General features: G+C 59.0%; 2 protein-coding genes and 1 long non-coding RNA gene across 8 annotated transcripts; 2 read left to right on the forward strand and 1 right to left on the reverse strand.

Annotated features, from left to right (window-relative positions):
* Nucleotides 1–1699: 1699 nt before the first annotated feature.
* PHF13 (PHD finger protein 13) lies at nucleotides 1700–9267 on the forward strand. The gene is made up of 4 exons (XM_030326494.1): nucleotides 1700–2087; nucleotides 4520–4621; nucleotides 5527–6061; nucleotides 6577–9267. The coding sequence occupies exons 1-4, from the start codon at nucleotides 2049–2051 to the stop codon at nucleotides 6801–6803; spliced, it is 903 nt and encodes a 300-aa protein (XP_030182354.1). The 5' UTR covers nucleotides 1700–2048; the 3' UTR covers nucleotides 6804–9267.
* A 926-nt stretch (nucleotides 9268–10193) lies between these two features.
* Nucleotides 10194–18062, forward strand: THAP3 (THAP domain containing 3). 6 transcript variants are annotated; one of them, XM_030324512.1, is made up of 5 exons: nucleotides 10194–10308; nucleotides 13270–13462; nucleotides 16557–16619; nucleotides 16981–17079; nucleotides 17359–18062. In XM_030324512.1, the coding sequence occupies exons 1-5, from the start codon at nucleotides 10235–10237 to the stop codon at nucleotides 17617–17619; spliced, it is 690 nt and encodes a 229-aa protein (XP_030180372.1). In that variant the 5' UTR covers nucleotides 10194–10234; the 3' UTR covers nucleotides 17620–18062. The 6 variants fall into 6 exon arrangements, with proteins under 6 accessions (XP_030180372.1, XP_030180370.1, XP_030180371.1 ...); XM_030324510.1 differs by having other exon boundaries at nucleotides 16981–18062; XM_030324511.1 differs by lacking the exon at nucleotides 10194–10308 and having other exon boundaries at nucleotides 12558–13462.
* Nucleotides 17427–18853, reverse strand: LOC115520283. Its single transcript, XR_003970748.1, has 2 exons — nucleotides 18814–18853; nucleotides 17427–18643 (listed from the first exon to the last, which is right to left on the reverse strand). It is a non-coding gene; the product is annotated as an uncharacterized LOC115520283 (long non-coding RNA).
* Nucleotides 18854–18872: the final 19 nt, after the last annotated feature.

Genomic DNA, 18872 nt, shown 5'->3' on the forward strand with positions numbered 1-18872 from the left:
TCCAACTAAAAATGGTGAGATGGTGACCCGAGAGGAAATCAAGAGTCAGACTGAGCCCCCCAGGAGCCCCGGTCTTTTCTTATTCAGGCAAAACAGGTTGCTGCTGGTAATCTGACCCTGGGCCACACTGGCTAACCTCAGGACATTTGCTCTGGCCATAGTGATCAGTTAACATTCTAAATCCTGCTAAATCACCTGAATGTGACAACTGGGTAAGAAGCTGTTGATGATGTTTCCACAGGCCAAGTTCAACGTCTGTTTTTAATCTAACTTCCTAGATCACCTCATTTTGTTATCGCCGCTGTGGCTCTCTCCAATCCGGGAAGACATTGCTGAAATTACATTAAAAAATAACAGCAAAAATAGTAAACTATCATTTTTTGAGAAAGGAACTGTGATAAAAATGTCAGAATTTAGGAAACTGTGCTTCAGAAAAGCATTTCTAAGACAAACCCCGGTCCTTTAACTACTAGTTTCCTTCGGAATTATTTTAACAATCTCAATAGTGATTGTCAACCAACATAGCATTCACTCCCTCAGAAATAACCTCCAAGAGATTCTTCCAATCATCTTTTTCGATTTAGTGAGTCAAGGAGTCGTTTTTGTGATTCAAATTAAAAATTTTATGTCACTCCTCTTTAACACAGTTCCTTTGTCTTCGAAGCTACCAAACATGTTATTGAATCATCTATAGACTTTTTTCTTTTAAATGCTTATCAAAAATGTTCAAGAACGATCAGGCCTCCTCTGGTAATTTTATCAGAGCGGTTAATTTTCAACTAAGTGTTCAGAGTCAATCAACCTTCAACATATAAAGTTGTAAAATACTCAGCGGTCCAGCGTTTAAACACCGCAAACTTCTCAATTAAATATCAATAAAATCAATGTCAATACCAAACATCTTTACTAGGTTTCTCCCTCACCCACTGTTGTAATCCTGTGAGAATATACTCAGAAGATAATGCCATTAAAGTAAGAAAGCAGGGGCAGTCCCAAGATGAGGCAGAGAGGAAAAAAGAAAAAAAAAAAAATCTAATTTAAGGCTAACATCTTCCAAAACATCGATGATGCTAGCACAGTTTCTAAAAACGCAGTAACTCGGCACCCCAAAGTGGATCCTACAGATACCAGGAGGTCCTCGGTCCCGCCGCCCCAGGACCCGTGGGACAGGAGGAGTGGGCCAGAATACCCCCACCGCGAAAACAAGTTCGCACCGCCGACCCGAGCCCAGGGGCGGCCGCGACGTCAGCGCCCGTCGCCCCCGCCGCCCCCAGTCCCGCCCGGGCCGCGGGGACCACGGTCCCACAAAGGGGCCCGAACCCCAAGTCCAAAAGGAGACGCCAGTCGCCGCCCCCGCCCTCCTGGTCCAAAGCCGTCAGCCCCGCCCCCACCCGCCGAGGCGACCCCCGCCCCCGCGGAGACCGCGGCGCTACCGCTCGCACCGCCCCTCCCCCACCGCCGAGCCGGAGCAAGCCTCCGCACCTCCCCCGCTCCGGCAGCCTCAGGTCCCGGAGACACCGCCCCCAGAAACCGGGCAGTCGCCGCGGAGCTCTATGGGGCTTGTAGTCCGCGAGGAGGCCTTTGTGCGCCTTAGAAGCGGAGCTGGGACCACTACTCCCACAACGCCCCGCGCCCGCCCCCGCGCCTTTGGCTTCCCGTCGCCCACAGACTACATCTCCCGACAGCCCTCGCGGCTCTCCCGCCCTCCCTCCCGAGACACGAGCCGAACTGGGCGTCAGGTCGGGGAGCGGGTCGGGTTCCCGCTCGCCGCCGCCACCGCCCCCCGCAGCGCCTCTCCCGCCTCTCCCGCCGCGCCGGCCGCAGGAGCTGCATCGCCAACTCTGCTCGGCCGTGGAGCCGCCGGCCCGGGAGCACAGAGCCCGGGACGCAACACGCCGAACCCCTCATCACCTCCAGCCGGGGCGACCCCTCCCGGGTCCGCCCTCGTTCTGCGCTGCCGCCGGAGCCCCCAGCCCTGAGCGGCTCCGCGGCCCGGCGCCCGCACCCCGGCCCCTGCACTCCCGTAGCCGCCGCCCCCCACCCTGAACATGGACTCCGACTCTTGCGCCGCCGCCTTCCACCCGGAGGTGAGTGAGGGCTGCGTCCGGATCGCCCCTGACCACCCCCACTCCAGTCCTAGCGCTCCCCGCAGCCGGACCCCCGCCGGCCCAGCGCCGCCCTCCCCTCCCCCGGCCTTCCCTCGTCGCCCCCTTGGGCGCTCAACCCCGCCCCCCACTCGGGCCCGCGCCCGGTCCTCCCAGCCGGCCCTCGCCTCGGCGTCCCTCCCGCGGGCGTCCGCGTCTTCCCGGCGCCCGCTTCCCTCGGGTCGCCGCGCCCACCCCTCCCCGGTTTCGCGTAGCTCCGGGACCTGTCTGCGCCCCCGGCCCCTCCCCGCCGGCTTGGCTTACTCCTTCCCCGCCCCCGGGGACTCGGTCCCAGCCGCCGCCTCGCGTTCCCGCTTCTCGGACGAGCCCCCTCCCCCCCCCTCCCGGAGGGGCTCGTGGTCCCCCTCGGACCGGGACTCCGCTCCGCGCGCCCCCGCCTGCTCCCTTAATCCCCAGGGCCCGGTAGTCCGCGCCCCGCCCCCTGACTCCCGCGCGGCCCCCGCCCCCTCCGGCTCCGGGGGCCTACTCCTGCCGGGTCCCCACCCCCGCAAACACCCTAATCGAGCCCCCCACCCTCCGCGCGCTCTCCTCCCCCTCCGGGGCCCCCGCCCCCCGGCCGCGGGCTCTCTCGCCCCGCCCCGGCTCCCCCTCCTTCCGGGGATCGGCCCTCGGTTCTCCCGGGCGGCCCCTCCGGCGCCCCCGCCTCGGTCCCCTCGCCTCGGTCCCCTCTCGCTCCCGAGGTCCGCCGGGCTCGGGTGCGGGTCCCGGCTCGAGCGGGTGGGGGAGGCGGCGGCGGGCGCGTTGGCTCGCCGCGCTGCCGCCTTGGGGGTTCGCGGGGCCCACCAGCCCCGGACCCCGAATCCTGCCCGGCCTCCCGCGCCCCCTCCCCCGCGGGATGGGCCCCGCACCTTCCGGGGCCGAGTGTCGGCGGGGGGCGGCTTCCGCGGAGGGCGGGGAGGGGGCCGCACCGCCATCTGCTTTTCCTAAAGGCGGCGGGGCGGCGAGGCGGGCGGGCGCGGTGGGGGCGGCGCGGGTCCCTCCGCCCCGGGCCCGAGGGCGCCGCCGCCTTGCGCTCCGCGTCCAGGCCCCTGACCCACTTTTGCGCGTTCCCCGCCGAAATAAAAGTTCGCCCCGAGAGTTTGAGGGCCGAGGGCCGCGGCCCTCCCACCGTGGCCGGAGCGCGGGCGGTCAGTGCTTCCCGGGGATGGGGGCAGGGTCTCTGCGCCGCAGGAAATGCCGGGTACCTCTCTGAGGCCGGTGCTCCGCAGACCTGCGCGCCCCTCGGGTCCCAGCGGCGGGGGGGGGGGGGGGGAGGGGGCGGGGGGGGAGGGGGCGGGGGGGGAGGAGGGGGTCTGCTAGAACCAAGTTGAAAAAATAAGCGGAGCCTTCGGAAGGAAACCTGCGGGCGGCGCGCCGGTGCCGCGCCGCTTTCTGGGCCCTCCGTCCTGGGGAGGGCCTGGGCTGGGTCCAGGAACCCACCCCCCAGCTTCCTGTCCCGCTTTCACCCTAGCAGGGTAGGGGGTCCCTGGGTTCTGGAAATGGGAGCTGAGCACGTAAGGATGGGGTTGGGATGGGTGCTAAAATGCCTGAAGGAAATCTCGGTAAATAAGCTAGCCGAATAAACCAAAATTAAGGAGAGTTGTTTTGCTTTTTAGCAAATAAAGGTTCTTTCTCCCCGAGCTGCTCTTTTTCGGGAGAAAACCCCTTCTTGTTAAGGACGTTTCTAGATTGAACGGAGACAGGACACACAAGCCAAAATCCTCTAGTATTTCATCCAGTATTTCTTCTCCCTGCAAGTTAAGCCTAGCAACAACGTTCCTGGTTTAATTTCTGAGTCGGGGAGCATTTGGGTGCTGGCCCCCTGGACGCTGGGTGTTGCAGCAGCGGAGGGCCGAGCGGAAGTGGCCTCTCCTGGAGGAGAGCGCCCAGGAGGAGGAGGAGTTCCTCCCTGGCTGGGGAGGGGTCAGACCTGAGTTGAGTTCTGAAGGGTAAGAAGTAGTTGACTTTGAAATCACTTAAAAATACATGGATTACAGCTGCAGCTGGAGTTTATTTTCAAAATGGAAAATCTGTAGCAAAAACACAGTTATTAGAGCTCCTGATAGGCCTGCAGACAGTGATAATGTTGGAAAATGCCACAGGAGCACAAGAAATGTGCATGTTGTTATCTGCCCACCAGTGCCCCAGTGTTTGCCCTTGGCAAAACACCACAATACCCTTCTTTCAGCCTCCTGAGTACAGTGCTGTTTCTCGGACCCAAACCTACCTTATCTTGTTTCTGGAGTGTTTGTAAATCTAGCCGTGTATTTTCAAGTGGTTGACGAGAACATCTCCAGCTGGCTTAGTTTTGTTTCTGTGGTTCCATCTCCAAGTGCCTACTTTCAAACACACCCCGTTTTCTCGCCTGCTAACAGGAGTGCTCCCCCAGTTACAAGAGGCGCAGGACTGTGGAGGATTTCAACAAATTCTGCACCTTTGTCTTGGCCTATGCTGGCTACATTCCTTATCCGAAGGAGGTAATCTTCAGGGCCACCCTTCTTGCTGGCAGTGAAGCCAGTGACAGGGTGGGGGTCTGGAACGGGTGGGGTGGGGGGACTTCAGACGGCTGTCAGGTAGAAATCTTTCTAGGAAACTTAGACCTGTCTGGGAGGTGGTTTCTAAAACTCGGATAGAAAACATAGGCTTGTCTAGAAATGATTTAATAAACTTTAAGCGTTTGCTTGCAAATAACACGTCTCCTGTCCGCCCGCTCTGAATGTCCGGTGTAGATGCAGTGCCTACAGTGGCCGGGCGGCGTTCTTGGTCTTTATGATCTATGAGACAGGTGCTGTTATTTATCCCCATTTTAAAGACGAAGACGCTGGGGCACTCCTCGCCCTGGGTTCCAGGCTAATTACAGTGGCAGAGCCTGGGGTTCAGCCGGACGGTTAGGCCCGGTCTACACCTACTTTGATTTTGCAGTATTTGGGGGGATGTCTCCAGTTTTGAAGAAGAGTGTCAGCAAACTCCCAAAACTAATTTAAATTCACTTAATTAAAAGAAAAATACACCCCTTGGGAGGACAAACAGACAGGAGATGTTACAATCTGGGAAAGATAAGGGGGTTTGAGAGGGTGTCCTTGGCACTTTTCTAGGTACTTACTGGGCATCGAATGAGTTCCTGGCTCTGGTCCAGGGGCTGAGGGTTCAGCAAGAGAAGGTTTTCCTCCTCGGGGGTTAACATTCTATCTGGAAGGTCACGGTAGAGTGCTCATGACACCATTCCTAAAGAGTACTGCCTGTGAGAGCCGAGAAGGTCATGGTTCTGATAGCCCTGGTCTGTAGGCCTGACCTGGCTGCGACACTCTGCCTGTGGCTGGCTCTTGTTGCCGGGGACCGGCCGAAACACTCGGACCCCACGCCTGTGCTTCTGTCCTTTCAGGAGCTCCCTTTGAGGAGCAGCCCCAGCCCTGCCAACAGCACCGCTGGTACCATCGACAGTGACGGCTGGGACGCTGGTTTCACCGACATGGCATCCGCGGTACCCTTGCCGGTCTCTGACCGCTGCTTTGGCCACCTGCAGCCGAGCCTCCTGCAGCGAGCCAAGCCCAGTAACTTCTTGCTGGACAGAAAGAAAACGGACAAGCTGAAGAAGAAGAAGAAGAGGAAGCGGAGGGACAGTGATGTGCCTGTGAAGGAGGGGTACATGGGGAGCTTGCTGAAGCTGGAAGCCGCTGACCCATATGTAGAGACCCCCACAAGTCCCGCCCTGCAGGATATCCCCCAGGCTCCCGGCGACCCCTGCTCGGGCTGGGACTCTGACACTCCTTCCAGTGGATCTTGTGTCACGGTGTCACCTGATCAAGTCAAAGAAATAAAGACTGAAGGCAAACGGACTATTGTCCGGCAGGGAAAGCAGGTGGTGTTCCGGGACGAGGACAGCACCGGCAATGATGAGGACATAATGGTGGATTCGGGTGAGTGGTCCCCGGAGGAGTGCCACGCGAGTGGCTGGTGGTCCGAAGAGCAGGGGATGTAGGCAGGAGTTTTGGAACGGTCCCTTCCTGGCAGTGGGACAGCAGAGTGTGCTCCGCCATCTCTAGGGAGGAAGGGAGAAGAAGGTGGACACTGAGATGTTTAGGAAGTGGTGGGGGAGGGGGTGATTGCGGCTGGAGACAGCTGAGATTCCAGGACAGGCCTCCAAATACAAAAATAATCTAGCTTCTAAGTCCACCTCTCATGGTTAATTCCTGGTGCCACACACTTCAGTGGCTTCGTTCACGCATTTGCTCCGCTTTCGGAGAGGGGAGCACTTCCGAGGGCCCTGCCGGTCTGATAGCCCTGCCCTTAGTGCAAGTTGAAGTCCGTGCATTTGGTGAGGATCAGGCTTTACTGCAGCTCAGCTGCCTGGACCCACTGGAGGAGCGGGTGGGATGGGGAGGGGTCGCAGGAAGGTTCTTCCCCTCCCCTTACGTGTGTCTCCCCTTTTCAGATGACGACTCCTGGGACCTCGTCACCTGCTTCTGCATGAAACCGTTCGCCGGCCGCCCTATGATTGAGTGTAACGAGTGCCACACCTGGATTCACCTGTCCTGTGCGAAAATCCGGAAATCCAATGTTCCGGAAGTGTTTGTCTGCCAGAAGTGCCGGGACTCCAAGTTCGACATCCGCCGCTCCAACCGCTCTCGGATGGGCTCACGGAAACTGTTTCTGGACTGACTGTCGGTGCGCGAGGAGACCGTGGGCGAGGAATCGGAAGGGACGATGGGCTTTTTGGCCCGTCTCTTAGTTGAGCACAGAACTCTCAGCTCTGGTGCGGGCAGACCCCTGCCATTCAGGTGCCTAAGCAAAAGGACAGGCTGTCCAAGGTACACCCTGTATATAGCCAGTGACTGAATAAAATCCTCGTTGGCCAAAGCTGCTGCCAGAGCCGTGTTCTCTGCAGTGGAGGTGGACTCAACACTCAAGTACAGTGGGTTTGGTTCAGCTGAAAAGGAGGGTACGTGGTAGTGGTGAACCCTTGCTGTCATTTTGTTAACAAGCTCCCTCCGCTGGGAACGGGTGCGAGCTGTTACCCGCTTCCGCTGTCTCGGGAGAGGAGATGTTCGGTTTCCCGGGCCTGTTAGTGAACAGCCATACGTGTAAGCTTTCTCTCGAGTGTAAGTCTTTGACCATAAGTGTCTGTACAGCAACCATCAAGCTGCCCCAACCTTCGTGGTCTGCCCTCTCTCCCTGCTGTGGTTGCTGCTGTCCCCCCCCCACCCCCCCCACCCCCACCCCCACTGCTGGCTGCCAGCTAGAGTCCTCTGGTCTTGCTCTGGGAGGAGCCCTGGGGCGGGGGCCGGCTAACGATCCCTAGGTTTCCTTCTGTTTGTTAAAAGGGACAGTATGTGGCCGCTTCTCGGTGGAAAAGGGGTTGGTTGGGGGGGTTGAGGTGGCCCGTGTTCATAACTCAGTTTCCTGTTTTGCACGATGTAAAAAACCTGTCTTTTTGCACGATATAGCCAAAAGTATTGGCAGTTTTCTGCCTGGGTGCCCTTTTCAGTTGGTGGATGAGGTCCTGGGGTGCCCGGCAAGCTGTTCTCCAGCGAGAGGGCCCTTGGATCCGGTCCTCCTCTTTCCCTCACCTTACTCCAGTAGCAGCAGGAAGGTTAGGCAGTCACTGGGGAATGGTGTTCCTCTACATAATGAGGTAAGGAAAACTTGAGGGGAGGCCTCTCCTGTGGTTGATTCTCAGTATGCTCTCACACAGGCTGGCCCGCTGGTTTCACGGGGCAAGGTTAGGATTTGAAGCCTTTTTTTTTTTTTTTTTTGGTTTGAATTGGTGTGTGAGTGATAGGGTAACATTGGTCTCCAGGAATATACTATTGGATGGTGCAGACTTCCTTAGATCTGAATCAGGACCCTGGACTGGGGAGACTCCTGTGCAGGCCAGCTCTGGAGAAGCCAGGGAGTTTGCGCCTGCAGCTCGACAGGGCTCTGCTCAAGGGTAGGGGACACGGGTGGCTCTGGGGCCTGGAGGGAGAGGAAGGCTTCCGCTTTCTCCGAAGTTGACAGTGCTCTTGAGCAGTTCAAACACTCTTCTCAAAAATGTTTTTTTTTGTAAATGGATGGGTGTGTTTTCATACACATTGTTTCTTGTGAAGCATGAAAAGGGAAGGATGCCCAACTTGGTGGGTCATACTTACATTTACAGTGGGGGTGGACCCCCCCAGTCTCTCTGGGGGGGGGGGGTTGTCTCCATGTGGCACCCTTGTGTGGGGCCACCACGGACGGGGACTCTTATTTGTATTCTCTCCCTTAGGCACAGTGGGGGGAGGTTGAACTCGAATTGGCTAATCAGAGTCCATTTTCTGTGCTAGTATCTTTCATGCTTCACCAGCCAACTGCCTTTTGTTTTGTTTTGTATTCTGTTGCGCATATTAACACAGAAATAGAAATAGTTTCTGAAACCTAGTTTATTGTGAAGATCCCCAAGGGGGAAGTTCTGCTGTAGAGAAAAATAGTGAGAAGCGGGCTTAGAACCAACCTTCTCCCCAGACAACTGTCTGGCGCTGATGAGGGCAAACGTCCAGGAAAAGTCGGAGAGGAATTTGCCAAAGATCTGCCCCATGACATTGCCTGTCCAGTGTCTTCACCATGAGAATAGCCAAAGTTCCAAAGTGTTTTTTTTTCTTTTTTGAAAACTCCACAAAGTTTTAAAAGTGCATTTAAGAATATGTGTGATTTTACAGTGGGACTACCAGCCTGGGCGATTGCTGTATTGCTTTTAGAAGGTTCAATGCCTGGTGACGCCTCTGGAAGGTACTTAATACTCATTTTGATCTGTTTCCTTCGTTTCCTTTTTGTTCTTTTAACAGATCGATCTATCCCTGTGGGTGGTGTCTAGGAAGTCAAGACACCTTGGTTTTTGTGTTAGGTTGAGCTGGGCAGCTGCAATCAGCTTTATGCAAATTAGGCATGGCCCATCTAGGGGCTCCTGGTTGGTGGCTGATAAAGGGAGGGGAGGGAAAGATGTCACCCCAAAAGTAGGCCCCTCGCATTGGCATTGGCCAGGCCAGACACTTAACATCGTTTACATGGTTCTGTGTAATTATAAAGTTTATGTGTATAAAGCGAAGCTGTTTCTGTGAAACTGTATATTTTGTAAATAAATATATTGCTACTTTGAGGTTCCTGACTAGCTTCAGGTGTTTGTTTTCTGTGCTGAAGGGCGTAGCTGTGGCTGACCCCCGCCCCCCCCCCCAACGGTGATCACACAGAGACTTGGGGAGGTGAAGCCTGAGTTTGGTTTGGCAGGATGAAAAGTGCCCACAACGCTTCATATACCTCTCTAGTAAATTCTCCAGAAACAAACTGCAGTATGAATAGCTTTCACCGTTTCATCACACTGTGTGCATCAGCCTGAATCCCCGTGAGTGGCTACCTGCTTTGTAAAAACTGCAGCCTCCCGTGAGGTTCTGCAAGTGGGTTTGCAGTCTCCCAGGGGTGCTCGTCCTGCCCCTTTACCCTCTGGGTCCCCATAGCCTGCTCCTTCTGTCCGCTGCCTACCTCTAACCTGAGACCCAACTGGTGGTCAACTAGTACCTCCAGTGACTTTGAGCAGCCCAAATCTACGTTATTAACACCTGTTAAAACCTTAGAAATGCTGGCCAGCTTGGGCCGCGAGCCCTTCTCTGGTTTCCAGGTGTCCAAGGCTGTTTGGTGGGTGTGTCTTGATTCTTCAAAGCAAGGAGGTGAGGACCACGGGCTTTTTCGCGAATGGGTGGAACTTGGACCCGCGGCGCTTTTGGGGTGTCGGGCCTGAGCTGGGTCCGGGCTCACCCCCTTGACGGGGCACCCCGGAGCCCACCTGACTCTAGCGAGGCGGGCCCAGGAGCCGAACAGAGGCAGGCCCGCCTCCGCCTCCCAGCGGTCCCGCCCCGCTCCCTGGCTCCACCCCGTCCACCGCCCAGCTCTCGTCCGCGGGCCCGGCAGTGCCCTGCAGGCCCCGCCTCGCCACGGTCCCCTCACTGCCCCCTGGCCCCGCCCCGCCCCGCCCCGCCCGCAGGCCAGGCTTCGCCCCGCAGGCCCCGCCCCGCTCTCTGGCTCCGCCCCGCAGGCCCGACGCCGCCATCTTTGTTAGGGGCACCTGGGTCTGGTGTTTGGAGATGCCGAAGTCGTGCGCGGCCCGGCAGTGCTGCAACCGCTACAGCAGCCGCAGGAAGCAGCTCACCTTCCACCGGTGAGGGGCGGGGGCGCCGTGGGGCGCGGGGGCCCGGCCGCCGACACCCCTCGCCCGTCCGACCGGCCGCGACCCCCCGCCGGAGCCCAAGGCCTGGCGCGCTGGGCGGGGACGCCGGAGCCTCTGCCCGGCAGCCGGAGAGGCCCGAGGGCGTGTAGCGGGGCCCTTCGCAGAGGGGCCGGCGGCCCGGGGACCGGCGGGGTCACCGGCGGCCCTGTGCCGCCTTAGCCGGCCTCGGCGCGTGGGGAGACTGTCGGAGAGGCTGAGCAACCTGCTGAGGGCGCATCGGGAAGGTCTCGAGCAGAGGGGTCCGGTGTGGGCCGCCCCTCCCCAGGCCGCGCCCCGCAGCCCCTAGCACCCTCTGCAGTTCTGGTGCCTGTCGTCCCCGGGACTTGGTCTTGTTCGCGGGTGCATCCTGGAGCTTAGGTGCTCAGTGTGTACTGGCTGAATGCATTTCCAAATGAATGAGTGATGGTGACGGCCATCGGGTTTGCCTTGAGCTGGCCCCTTCTTAGCCCTGGCCAGACCTCCTGTCGTGAAGGGAGGGTGGCGTGCAGGAGTGAGAACGCTCCAGGGTGTCGGGGGAGTGGGGTCTGTCGCCGCGCTCGCAGCATGTCGGGCCTGTCGGGTACCGGCTCTCTGCCCAAGAGAGCTCAGGTTCCAGCCACTGCCCGTGTTTGTGCTGCCTTTCGAGCACGACCCCGGGGCCAGCTGGGCACACTCTGCCCCCACTTCCTTTCCTATTATCATTTTCCTTTTCAAAGTAAATCTTTTTATTGAAGCGTAAGACCTACAGAAAAGCGCACAAATCGTCCGCAGTCCGGCCCTTTCCACGAAGTGAACGTGGCGTCACTGCTGTGATTCATAATCTCACCAGCCCCTAGGGAACCCCCAGCCGCACCCCCTCCCTCCCCTCCTTCCCTCTCATCCCCAGGGGTGACCCATATCCTGCCATCTGTCAGCGTGGGGCGCTTTGGGCTGTTTTGAACTTCACACGTGGACTCCACTGTGCTTTTCTTGTGTCTCCTGCTCTGCTCGCCGCTGGCTGTGAGCCGCCCGCACGGAGCGCGGTGCCCTCCTCTCCGTCTGGAGCAGCGCTCCGCTGAACGAATATACCAGAATTGACCTGTTCTACAATGAAGGGCATTTGGGTGCCTCCGGTTTTTGGCCATTTCAAGCACGTCACCGTAGACGTTGCCGGGACAGGTCTTCCCCGTGCCCGTATCTGTTCCTTTCAGCCGGGCTTACGCCTGGAGTGGACTTGCTCCGATTCTCTCTCCAACTCATTCAGGCTCTTGCCGCGGCCACTCCCACAAAAGTGCCCTGCCAGGTCCCCAGTAGCCCTTGTGGCGGCCATCCTCATCTGCAGCGTTTGGCCCAGCTGACCGCAGACCCCCGTGACACTCTCCCACTTGGCTTCTAGGGCACCCCATGACCTCTTCCTCTGTCACAGTGTCCCTTCTCAGACTCCTTTGCTGGGTCCTCCTCATTTCCGACACTAGCCTTGGAGCCCTTCGGGCGGAGGGCCGTGGTCTTGTACCCTCCCCATTCCCTCTTACTCCCCAGGGCTCCGATCTCTCCCAGGCTTATGGCTTTACCACCCTTTACATGGGGATGGCCCCCACATTGACATACATCTTCTGACACGTGTCCCCCACCACTCCAGCGGGGACATGTAAGAGGTGCCTCACGTTTAACAGTTAACATAGAGAACCAAAATTCTGGTCCCCCAAACCTGCCCCCTCCCCCTCTACAGTACCTCCCTCTCCCATCTTAATCCATGAAACTCCTTCCTTCTCTTTATTTTATGGCCCACAGGCAAACCTTGCCACCCAGCTTTCAAAATACATCCCAGCTCTGCCTGCCTGTCACCCCTCTGCTGACATCCTGGTCCCGGTCACCAGGTGCCCTCCCTCTGCCATCACCCTCTGCCCACAGCCCCCACCCCACTCCCACCAACTGCCCACCTGCCAGCCAAGCCTGCCTCTGACCACAGCCCCACCCCGGTGCCTTTGCTCTTAGCCCTTCCCTCAGATATCCACGGGCTCACGCTCCTGCTTCCTTCTGCTTCTGCTCAAAGGCCGCACGGTGAGGACCTTCCCAGGGCTGGGTGGCCACTGTGTTACATTCAGACCTTATCCTTTTTTTTTAAGTCGATTTTGAGGCGGAGTGAGGGGCAGAGAGTGAGAGGGAGAGAGAGAATCCCAGCCGGGCTCTGTTCAGCACAGAGACCGATGCGGGGCTCGAACTCATGAACCGTGAGATCATGCCCTCAGCCAGAATCAAGAGTCAGATGCTGAACCGACTGAGCCACGCAGGTGCCCCTCGACCTAGTCCTTTCCTTCCGAGTGGCCAGCCGGGGCCTGAGAGCTGTGGTCAAGGCCCCGGGGGCTGTGCCGCTGCCGCTCAGGGCCCCCTCCGCGCCGGCTGAGAGCTCTGGCCAGGGCACCGACAGTGGCCACAGGTGCAGCGGCGGAGGGGGTCAGGGGCTGTGTGGGCAGAGACTTAGAGAGAGAGGGACTGGGGCACGCTCACGAACAGCATCACCTCACGTCTTAGGAAGCCTTCCTGACCACTTCCTACTCTTTATTCCTACATAGTCCAGGTCTGTTTGGTTTTCCCATTCTCGAAGGTTGGCTCTATGAGGGTGGGACTGTCGTATTCATTCCTCCCTCCCAGTGCCCGTGGCAGGCTCCTGAGGGAGCTCACATGGGCTCACCCTGCAAGTATACCGTCAGAAGGTTTTCTGGCCACGTTCATGGCCCCAGGTTTCCTACTAATGATGCCATAACCGGCCCTGACAGAAGCCTCCAGAAATTGGATGTGGTTTAACAGAGTGAGATTACGGGATTTTCCAAGCTGTCTGCTAAAATACCTCGTGGGATTTTTCAGAGTTCAGAAGTCTACAGGGCCCACATCAGCTTTGCAAGTTCCTTCCTGTCTCCCTCCTTTGCCTCCTAGGTTCCCGTTCAGCCGCCCGGAGCTGCTGAAGGAATGGGTGCTGAACATTGGCCGGGGCAACTTCAAGCCCAAGCAGCACACGGTCATCTGCTCCGAGCACTTCCGACCTGAGTGCTTCAGCGCCTTTGGAAACCGCAAAAACCTGAAGCAGAATGCCGTGCCCACGGTGTTTGCCTTTCAGGACGCCGCGCAGGTGAGCACACGGGGGACCGCCCAGCACGCGGGGTGGGGGCGTTTGTAGGGACAGCAAAGGTGGAGGCTGAGAACGAGCGAGCACAGTGCTGTCAGGCCTCCAGGGTTCAGAGCCCAGGGGCCCCACTGGCCGTGACCTTTGCTTTAGGTAATTTGCGGTTTGGAGCCCCTTCAAAAATGGATCACGCTTGGGGCGCCTGGGTGGCCGAGTTGGTCAGGCGTCCGCCTTCGGCTCAGGTCGTGATCTCATGACCTGTGGGTTTGAGCCCCCACATCGGGCTCTGCAGTGAGCGTGGAGCCTGCCTGGGATTCTCTCTCTCCCTCTCTCTCTGCCCCTCCCCCGCTCTTGCTTTCTCTCTCTCAAAAATAAATAAAAACTTAAAAACAAATATATATATATATTTGTGACCAGAAGCTGTTGAAGCAGCTGACTGGTGGGTGTGCCAAAAAGCTTGGTCCTCGATGCGTTTCACATGTGCTGGGCTTGAGGCTGCACGGTGAGGACCTTCCCAGGGCTGGTGGCCGCTGTGTTACATTCAGACCTCACCCTTTTGTTGTTTTTTTTTTTAAGTTGATTTTGAGGCAGGGCGAGGGGCAGAGAGTGAGAGGGAGAGAAAGAATCCCAGCCGGGCTCTGTTCAGCACAGAGACCGATGCGGGGCTCGAACTCATGAACCGTGAGATCGTGCCCTCAGCCAGAATCAAGAGTCAGATGCTGAACCGACTGAGCCACGCAGGTGCCCCTCGACCTAGTCCTTTCCTTCCGAGTGGCCAGCCGGGGCCTGAGAGCTGTGATCAAGGCCCCGGGGGCAGTGCCGCTGCCGCTCAGGGCCCCCCCCCACCCCGTGCCGGCTGAGAGCTCTGGCCAGGGCACCGACGGTGGCCGCAGATGCAGTGGGCTGAGGGGGTCAGGGGCTGTGTGGGCGGAGACGTAGAGAGGGACTGGGGGGCACGCTCGCGAACAGCATCAGCTCGGGCCGGTGGGGGGTGGCAGGGGCCGGATGGTGCCGGGCCTGGATAGACCGTGGCTTGTTGGGGGAGGCGAGTGGGGACGCGGCAGTGGCAGGCTCCCTCCGGCCGGGGCCTGTGGTGTCGCAGGAAGGTGCAGGTGGTCGTGAGAGCACGTGGACTCTGCAGACCCAGGAGGTGGGGCGGGGGTAGGGCAGCGCTTGCCGAGCCCCTGGAGGGTGGGGCTCCCGGGTGAGGCGGGCCCTGTGCACCCGGAGTTTGATTTCCTGGCGAGACACCGAAGGGCCGTGCCTGGTGGCGCGGGACGTGCAGGTTCGGCTCAGGAGAGAGCTCGAGGACCTTGGGACGTCGCGGCCACGAGGGGGATTATACTGAACTTCGTAAATCCCAGAGGTGTCCGAGTCCCGGAGTGTGGGCCGCACAGCGGGCACCTGTGTGAACCGGGAAGGCAGGGTCGTGGCGGAGCAGAGCCGAGGCCGACCCACCCGACCGCTATGCGTGCAGCGGCTGCTCCTGGGAGCGAGAGGGAAGGGAGTTACGGGGTGAGGACGCGTGAGCCCGTGTGCGGCCGTGTGCCCGGCAAGCCCCGCGTCGGGGCCTCTGCCCCCACGTGCCCTGGAGGGACCTCCGGGCCGCCGTGTCCGTTGCCCCCCACTGGCCTTCCTTCCCTTTGGGCCGGCTCCCTCGGGCACCACCACCAGCTGCCGCACTCGGCTGAGGGCAGGGATTTGTTTCACCAAGACTGTGGCCTGAACAGAGTAGGTTGGCTCGTCCGTCCTTCCTTCCTTCCTTCCTTCCTTCCTTCCTTCCTTCCTTCCTTCCCTCCCTTTCCTTCCTTCCCCTTCCTTCCCTTTCCTTCCTTCCTTCCTTTCTCTCTCTCTCTTTCTCTCTCTCTCTTTCTTTCTTTCTTTCAAGTTTATTTTGAGAGCGAGAGCGCGAGCTGGCATGAGCTGGGGGTGGGGGTGGGGAGGGAATCTCAAGCAGGCCCCGGGCTCATCACGGAGCTGATGCGGGGCTCGAACTCACGAGCCCCGAGGTCATGACCTGAGCCAAAACGAAGAGGCAGACACTTAACCGACTGGGCCACCCAGGCGCCCCACAAAGTAGGTTCTCCATGCGTGTCTGTTTTTTTTGTTATTTCAGCATGGAAGGCCGTTTATTTTTGTTTGATATATATTCAATTTTGACTGGTAAGAACACTTAACGTGTGATCTACTCTCTTGACAGACGTAAAAAAAAAATTTTTTTTTTAACGTTTATTTAATTTTGAGACAGAGAGAGAGCACAAGCAGGGGGAGGTGCAGAGAGAGGGAGACATAGAATCCAAAGTAGGTGCCAGGCTCCGAGGTGTCAGCACAGAGCCCGATGTGGGGCTCGAACCCACGAAGCATGAGATCACGACCTGAGCTGGAGTCGGACACTTAACCGACTGGGCCACCCAGGCGCCCCTTGGACAAACTTTTGAATGTACAACAGAGCACTGTTAACCACGGCACGATGTTTGTGCAGCAGAGTCCAGAATGTCGTCATTTTGCTTGACCCAAACTTTGTGCCCTCTGATCAGTCACCTTCTCCGTCAGTGCGTGTCGCCGATGGGAGTTTGACAGCTTCGCACGCGTTTGTGGTAAAAGGTCTGCCCCTGAAGTGACATTACAGTTTAAAGCTCGGGGGACGTCTGTGAGCCTGCCCCTGGGTGCTGTCCGTGCCCGGGGCCGGAAGCTAGCGTGGGCAGCTGGTTCTGGCCCCGTGGCTGGTGGCTCGGCTCCGTGGACTGGCCGCAGGCCCTGAGTCGGATGTTGTCTCCTACGTGGCTGCCACTCAATGAGCCAAATGTGAGTCACCTACTACCACGCGCCTAGCAGGTCAGGCCCTGGGGTGACACGTAGGAATTCGGTCTGTGGCTTCACGGGGCCTGTCCATGGGCCTCTGACCTAAGATTCGGGGAGAGAGAGAGAGAGACAGAGGTGGTGATGACAGCTGGGCCGGGTTCAGAGCGTCGTTTGAACACTCAGGGCTGAGCAGTGGGGACAGATGCACGCGGCCGGGCACCCGGTGGGGTTCTCGGGGTCTCCTCGGCCTCCCAGGAGCAGAGTCCGGGGCCTGTGTCCACTGCTCTGTCTCTTGCAGCTGGTGAGGGAGAACACGGACCCGGCCGGTGGGGGTGCAGATGCGGACCCGGAGAAGGAGGAGGTGAGTCCGCGCTGGCACCCCCAAGTCAGGACCCCGGCCTCGACGGGGACACTGCGCGGCAGCACCTGCCCCCGGGCTGGCCTGCAGGGGTCTGTCGCGGGCTCCGCAGAAGCCAGGGTTGAGGATTCCAGGTTTTCCTAGAAAAGGGGAGGCGGAGCCTCCCGGGCCTCCTTCCTGTCTCACTGCGAGCATGGCGAGCATGTCGGCGTGGCTCGGGCCCGATTTCCGAGGGTCCGAGTCCAGGCCCCGAGGGGCAGGCTGGCTGTTAACTGTTTGCACCGGTCCCCTGGCCGCGGCCGTCCCCCGGGACGGTGTGAGGGGATCCCGGGTGTGCTGCCCGCTTCCGCCCTGCTGTCCCTAGGTGGTCTCCGAGGCGGGGCCCGCGGAGTGTGGCCTGGGGAGGAAGACGGACGCCGCCCTCGAAGCACTGCCCCCGCACGCCGGCGGCCCCGTAGAACAGGTAAGATGCGGGGCCCGGGTACGAAGGCAGCGTGTGGTCGCTCAGGCTCCGCACGGGGGTGGGGGCTCCCTTCAAACAGAAGGAAGCAATCTGGTGCCCAAGTGGGAGCCCCACAGCCCGTGGCCCCGCTCTCGGACCCTCCGAGTAGAACGGGCAGGTGGGGACGTCAGGGGTGCTGTGGCATCGAGGGCGGGGCCGGGCCGTGTCCCCGCCCGCCACGGCCACGGCCCCGGCTCTCAGCCCTGGGCCCCGCCTCGCCTTCACGCACTGTGTCCTCAGGTCTCGCCGCAGAGACCGCAGGGAAGCCGGGCGCCTGGTCAGCCGGCCAGCCCCGCACAGCCGTCCGATCACAGCTACGCCCTTTTGGACTTAGATGCCCTAAAAAAAAAACTCTTCCTGACTCTGAAGGAAAACGAGAAGCTCCGAAAACGCTTGAAGGCTCAGAGGCTGGTGATACAGAGGATGTCCAGCCGCCTCCGCGCCCACAGAGCGGGCCAGCCGGGACTCCAGGCCAGGCCGCCGCCAGAGCAGCAGAGCTGAGCCGCACGGCCAGGCTTTCCTGTCGGAGCCTCTCTGGGGGGGTGGGACGGTGGCTCTGGGGCGCTGGCCGCGGACCTTTCAGTCCTGCCGCTGACAGGCAAAGGGACAGTGAGGCGTGCCGGGTCAAGCCCTGGTGAGGAGCCCGGGCCACCTCAGGGGAAGTTTAGTGGCATCAGCCCCAGGACAGGGCGGGACCGTGATCAAGAGGAGCTCGGTGCTCCCTTTCGACAAAAGCTTGGGCGGGGGTCTTCAGAGCCACTGCACGGGGCGCCCCCGCTGGGGAGGAAGTGCACTTCCTGGCGGGGCAGCTGGGCCCAGGCCCTGGGTCACCTGGAGGACGGCGGCTCCGAGTGGCTGGGACCCACCTCCGAGATCAGGCGTGCCTCCTTCCCCCCTTCCCCGGCCCAGTCTGAGCGAAAGACATAATAAAGCGTCTTCCTACGTCACCGGTTTTCCTTCTTTACTTGAAAACCAGTGTAGGAGTTCTGTTTCTCGAGAGCCTGGGTTACACCGTTTGCTTTCACAGTCGACCTGCATCAGTACCTGCTTTCGCTAACCTAAAGAGGTCGGAGGAGGATTTCCACTCTCGCGAGAAAAGGTGAAAAGCAGAACTAGCAACTGGTGTTGGTTCTGCACCGGGCACTGCCGGGCCCCTTCCCCGGGAGCGAAGCTCGGCTTCGAGCCGCCGAGCGCCCAGCTGTCTGCGAGCCTCTGTGCTTCAGCTCGATTTTATGCGTCCGTTAGTAAGATGTGGCCTAAAGTATCTGAAAAACCTGGGATGGTTTTTTTGGACTTGGGAATGCTCAGAACGTTTCCATACAAACGAACAGTAATTGCCTCTTCGCTTTATGCCATTGTGGCTTAAGGAAGGTTTCACAGGAGGGCTCTGTGTTCAGAGCGGTGGGAAGAGACCTGGAGGCGCTAGCTGGAGGCCCTCTCTCCTCCCGTCCTTTGTGGCTGCTGAGAAGACTGACTTCGTGTTTCCTGTTGAAGCGCAGGAAGGGCAGGGCATGACCACCTTTGGCTATGAAAAAAGGTGACTTTAATAAAAACAAAACCAAACAAAAACAACAAACGGGAAAACGATCCTAAGTGATGTCCTGACTCCCGTTTCTTGGGCAAATGTCTAATGTGTAAAACTGAATCATGGCTTCAAGTTCGGCCTCACGGTTAAAAAAGTAGTTAAAGGGGTACCTGGGTGGCTCAGCAGGTTAAGCATCCAACTCTTGATTTTGGTTCAGGTCATGATCTCA

The sequence above is a fragment of the Lynx canadensis genome, chromosome C1, assembly GCF_007474595.2.
Source record: "Lynx canadensis isolate LIC74 chromosome C1, mLynCan4.pri.v2, whole genome shotgun sequence".
Classification (NCBI taxonomy): Eukaryota; Metazoa; Chordata; class Mammalia; order Carnivora; family Felidae; genus Lynx; species Lynx canadensis.